This window comes from Melitaea cinxia, chromosome 12 (genome assembly GCF_905220565.1).
Source record: "Melitaea cinxia chromosome 12, ilMelCinx1.1, whole genome shotgun sequence".
In the NCBI taxonomy this organism is placed as follows: domain Eukaryota; kingdom Metazoa; phylum Arthropoda; class Insecta; order Lepidoptera; family Nymphalidae; genus Melitaea; species Melitaea cinxia.
In genome coordinates this window covers 10,838,833-10,844,959 of record NC_059405.1, presented here as the reverse complement: position 1 = coordinate 10,844,959, position 6,127 = coordinate 10,838,833, and the positions used below count along the sequence as shown (strand labels likewise).

Here is a 6,127-nt window from a genome sequence, read left to right as displayed (position 1 = left end):
ATGCATGGTCTCAATTTTATGCTGTTTCTGGTTTCATTACCGCTATTTGTAGCAGCAATTGGTAAGCGTAATTACATTTATTTAGCTAATTCATTTATAAATATATAAAGTTTTATTTATTGATTTTTTAATAAAATAAATGTATTCAATTACATACAAAAACTATATTCAATATCAGAACAATCTTTGACATAATAATAGCAGGTTAAGTTGCTCTTACCTCAACCAAGAACCTAACTCACCACTTTTCTACACTAAGCAAAAACATAGTTCAAAGATAATACATAGCGTGAAATGTAACTTCTTATTAATTCATTTCTTTAATTTCAGATAATCCTTTTGGAAAATGCAGCATTAAAGACAACGAATGCTTTAAAAGGGGGTGGGAAAACGTTTTGAAAGTCTTAGGACCTACTGGCATTCCCGAAGTAAACGCAGATCCAATAGATCCTATGATATTTAATAACATCACAATAACTATTGTAGATGGATTTTCACTAACCATAACAGATGGTACACTAACGGGATTTAAAGATTGTAAATTCGATAAAGCAAGGTAAGTAAAAATATTAATTATCAATCTTCCCTTTTTACACGGTTTTTATTAGCTTCACCTGTATGTTTGTATGTTTGAAACCGACTCCTTTTTGACCCACTTTAAACGTTGAAATTTCATTTAGTTCAGTAGACTTATCGAAGAGCGATGACAATGCATACTAATTTGTTTAGATTATTCCTTTTTGGTTTGGTTTATTTATAAAAGCGTGTTTTTTTAGTTTTTCTTTCAAGACTATTATTTATTTAGTATAGAAAATTTTAGAAATTGTTATAAATTAAATTAAACCGACTAAAGACAAACATAAAATAAGTAATTACCAAGAGAAACATATATTATGTTATCATAGTGAATATTTCGCGCGACAAAATAACAATATGAATATAAATAACTTTATATCCTGAGAAATGAAATAATCTACCTACAATTAAAATTGTACTTCAAAAAAGTTTTGCTATTATAGTTTGCATAAGTTAACAAGTGACTTTGAAAGTGTTTTATTATATTCATCAAGATTGTTTAAGCTTAGCTTAGACTAAAAATTATAATAATACTAGCAGACCCCGCAAACGTTGTTTTGCCATAACACAAATTTTTAAATATTTTTCTCAATTTGATCGCAGCACCAACTGTCGAGACAAACTGAAAATAAAATAATATTTAATATTTGATGCTGTGATGGTAGCGCAGTTTACCGGATCCAATGAAAAGCATTCCAAAATTAACAACTACTTATAAATGAAAAATTAGTTAAATAAACATTTTCCAGTGGACCAAATTGTGAATTTAAACCATCCTCGAATCCCCTTGAACTCACACAAAAATTTCATCAAAATCCGTCCAGCCGTCTAGGAGGAGTTCAGTGACATAAACACGCACACAAGAAATATATATATAAAGATTTGCTTCACTTATGAAATTTTAACTAGGTAGCGCACAACAAGAAATATCTCACACAAGATCACAGCTAAATAATACTGCTTTCAAACAGTATTGTGTTCCTATGGTAAGTAAGGTGACCAGAGCTTATGGAGAGGGTCAAGAGTAAGGTCGGCAACGTGCTTGTAATGCTTGGCGTTGCAGGCTTCTATAGACTACAGTAATTGCTTACCATCAGGTGAGCCGTACACTGTTTACCGACCTAGTTGTAATAAAAAAAATATTATTACAGTGCGTTTTATATAAAAAGAACGGTTGGTAGAAGAATGATATAGTTTTGAAGGATGGGGCTTGAGAAATACTCCTTGTACATAATTAACTTCACTACTATTCTATTACACAGTTTATTAATGTTGAAGACAGCCATCAATTTACGTTACATAGTAATTAAAAGAATCGTAAAACTATACATGTATGGTTTTAAAACATGTTTTTTATTAATGTCTTTATTAGGGTTTTTTTTGCAAAGAATATTTAAAACAAATAAAGAATATTTTTTGACTGACTTTATAACTGCTTTTGTAAACACATTATTTATATCTTTTATATTGCGATTATATGAATGTACTTAGAAATTGAATGATAAATATTAGGTCACATTATTGTTGTATACATGACAACGATTAAGTTTGTACTTTTTTAACTTTAAAATCCATCGGACAGAAACTGCCTTAAAAAAATATTAGTATGAAAAACATAAGTTTTTAATCTATGGCACATGAAAAATTCCGTTCTTACTACTGATAATTATTCTTGAATTGTTACGAGCATAATTATTAAGACGCATAATATAAGATTAATTAGTGTATAATTATTTAACATTATATAAAAATAAATGACTGCTGATATGAAATTTTTCTATACGATGTTGTTGTTTTGTGTTGTCTTATCAACAATACAAGACAGCATAAACAATTTTTATATATTTTTTTTAAAACTAATTTCAATTTATAAAATTTGACGTAAATTTTATGTAAGCGTATTTAAAAACAGTTTAGATTTTTTTTTTTCATTTGGCACTATTAAAACCTTAAAGAAGAAGAAACAGGAGATTTTTTTAAATATATTTACTACAATACATAATTATACATATAGACAAATACTCAGTCAATGCTTACAATTTCATTATTTAGTATACGTGTGGTCATTATTACTATGACTAATATTTCAATAAGAGAAAATCGTATCATGTATGTATAGAGTCATATGTATATTTTTTGCAGTTTAGATTTGGAGAAGAAATTAGACACAAGATTTATTATCTGCCAGTCATTGAAAGTTGTAGGTAAATTTTCTTTCGGAGGCAAAAATCCAGTGTTACAGAGTCTTTTCGGAAGCGATTCAGTATATGGACATGGGGATATTAAAATTAAATTTGGTAAGAAGTTTTGCTTTTTTTGAAGTGATGAATATTAGTTTTGATTAATAGTACCTAGCATACCCGTGTTAATAATATAGAAAATAAGTGACGCCTAAACTTGAAAACTAATCTTTCGTTATAGTTTATACCACGTTTTGGTCATTAAATTATAATACAAAATTATATTACATTAATAATTTGAAAAGTATGTTAAAAGTTAGTTTACGACACATAAATGAAGTTTTTATCGAGCATTTCTATTAGACGAATCACACGGATTTTGTTCGGTTAATGATTTGAATTTAAATATAGTATCGTGATGTTTAGTAACCTATATAACTTATTAAATTAAATTAAATTCTGAATAACTTGTCGGAACTTGTTCAGTGGGTACATCGTTAGCAAAATTAAATAAATAAAAAGCAACAAATATTTCATCATTTTAATATCGAGGCAGATTAAGATTTACCATTGTTCTCGATTGAAAAACAATAACTGCAATAAAACCTTTACTGTCATAATGATTAATAATTATTCCTAATCAGTAAATATTTTGTTCTTAAATTGCACTGATTTCAGAAGCACGTTACTAAGATTTTTGTTATGACGACCATTATTTAGTAATATTTTTATTTATACAGAGCAAGCGACAATGGATCTTAAATTACCTTTCACCGTAATCAAAAAAGAAGATGGTGATACTTACTTAAAATTTTTAGACAAGAAACTGCATTACACATTTGATGTACAGAACGCTGTCTTCAGTATTAAACATCTTGTTCTTGGAGAAAATGATATTAGTAAGTTACATTGTTGTATTATTTACTTAACGTCTATAGTGTAGGACATATTCAACGAACTTACTTTAATAAGTAATATTTAAGTATAATATGTTAAATTAAAATAAACCCACAAATTTAAAATAAATACATTAGTAGTATATAAAAAAGTTGTCGACGTAAATATAAAAATTAGAAGACATGATAAGCTCACCAAACTTAATAGGATGTAATGTTTGAAGCATTAAAACATAACTAAAAATTCTGTTTTCTTTCTTTTATTCTTTGTGTTATCTTTTTACTCTTATAACATATCTTTTGTTAAACTGTAAGCTACAGAAGTATATTTATTGCAATATTTTCGCACATTATGTTAACATCCTTATTGTTTAAATCGCTCCAGGTGATGTCGCGTCTGAGTTCCTGACTAGCAACTGGAAGTCTTTAATACAGCCCATTGGAAGGCCCGTTATTGACAAGTGCCTAGAGTTTTTAGTGATATTTGCGAATAGTTTCTATGACACCGTACCTGCCAAAGAGTTTCTTTTAGAAGACATGACACCATACGTCGCAAACTAAGATTAAGAATATGAGTTGAATCAAGAATTAAGAATTTGTTAAACCAAAAATATAATAATGTAACAAAATTGATTTTAGACATATTTCATTGTTATTTTAAGTTGAAAATTTAATGAACTTATTTTACTTTACACAAATTTATTTAATTGCAACTTATTGCAGATCTGTACCAAGATAAGTGACAGAGAAGAAGATATTTAACTATATTTACGAATGTTTTATTTATTTGTACTTTATTATTACGATTGTTATATTACTAACCATTAACAGCCTTAAGGGGAGACATAGTTAGTAAAATTAAATAATATACAGTTAGAATTTTTACAGAATCGTTTTTCATTTTATTTTCATATTGGATATATATTTAAGTACCCACGTAGAAAATTTTAAGTCAGATTATTTAAAGGCCGTACTGAATGCGCTTTCCTAGGACGCTGTTCCATTTTTTTCACCTATATTTTATAAATGTTCCCTTAAAATATGTAAACGAATTTGCAAAGGATAATACATAAATGTTATTTTGTTATATCTGTACGATAATTTTACATTTTTCTCTGAAAAATTGAGTGATAAATGTTCCAACTTAGTAGTCAAGTCTGAACAACTAAGCAAAGAAGTAAAGATGAAAACTCGTTTTTGGATTTTTTTTGGGTGTAGTACGAAAAATAAAAATGTAGGCATAATAAAAAAAGTATAATATTGTAACAGAAAAATTTCTTCAGCGTCAGAGCACGTCGTAGCTTTACTAAGCAGTCATACAGGGCTGTCGATCTGTAATTTTTGTAATAAATTGCCTGTAGCATAAACATAATTATAGTAAATGATGTTTAATTAACTGCATATACATTTTAGAGCCCGTAGATCAGCCATATTCAACCTTTTTTTATAGGGGCCACGGACACGTTTCAGTCATGGTGTCGCAGACTGCAAGCAAAAATTCTTCAGAATTATTTAGGTTTTAATTAAAACGCAATTCCAAGTTAACAATGTAGTTACTTTAATAATGAAAAAATAAGTTTTGATAAAGATATATATGCGCATACGGCCTGCGGGTCGCAGGTTGAGTATAGCGGCCGTAGATGTTCATTTAAAATAAAAAAATACATAGCATATTGCACCAGTACGATTTAATATAAAGATTTCCTGAGCGAATAAAATTTTATAAAATTTGCCTTTCTGTGATCTTCTGCGGTGACTTACTTAATAAAATAAAAATAAAAAACTATAATGAAAATAAATACAAGAGATACAGAAGCCGTTGTGATATATAGTTACAATACCCTAAGCAGAAATAGATAAAAAATTATTATACTACAAATCGAACGTGGACATTATCTTTCATATCATCTGTCGCGTTGGCGTAGCCGTTACAACACTGGCTTGTTGCACTGGCGGTCGCTTGTTCGATATCCGCTCACGGGACACATTTGTATCGATCATACAGATATTTACTGTAGTGTTAGGCGTTCATTACTTATTTATCTAATACTATTAAACGAGCAATTCTTGTATATATATAGAATCTGAATCTCGGAAACGGCTACAATGGTTTTCATGAAATTTAGTATGCAGGGGATTTTGGAGGAGATAAATAAATCTAGCTTAAATTCATTTTTAGAAAATGTCGTTTTATCCCAGTTTTTAGACAATGAAGAAAGGGCTACAATATCGTTAGAATACGAAGGTAAATTTCGCACTTGTCAATAAAATTGTAATAGCTCAGGTCGGATATCGGCCGGTCGCGATCGACCGAAAAGACCACGGTTCAGATCATCAAATTTCCAGATCGATTATATTTTTTTTTCTAGTTGCACTCGTTATTTTTTATTTAAACAGCTAGTTCTTATTTTTTATTATTATGTCGGGAAAATCGAAAAATATTATTCATATTTTATTATTATTATTTTTTATTAT

The 6,127-nt window shown here is 28.6% G+C and overlaps 1 protein-coding gene across 1 annotated transcript; it reads left to right on the top strand.

The window, feature by feature from the left end:
- Positions 1-2,896, top strand: LOC123658232. Its single transcript, XM_045593674.1, has 3 exons — positions 1-61; positions 331-556; positions 2,719-2,896. Exons 1-3 carry the CDS (start codon positions 1-3, stop codon positions 2,894-2,896), a joined length of 465 nt encoding a protein of 154 aa, XP_045449630.1.
- Positions 2,897-6,127: the final 3,231 nt, after the last annotated feature.

What these genes read in the sequence shown, in the direction of transcription:
- LOC123658232 (XM_045593674.1), top strand. Translation starts at nt 1, where the DNA reads ATGCATGGTCTCAATTTTATGCTGTTTCTGGTTTCATTACCGCTATTT. An exon ending in GCTATTTGTAGCAGCAATTG is followed by an intron (nt 62 to 330) that starts GTAAGCGTAATT and finishes CTTTAATTTCAG; the next exon opens with ATAATCCTTTTGGAAAATGC. An exon ending in TGTAAATTCGATAAAGCAAG is followed by an intron (nt 557 to 2,718) that starts GTAAGTAAAAAT and finishes TATTTTTTGCAG; the next exon opens with TTTAGATTTGGAGAAGAAAT.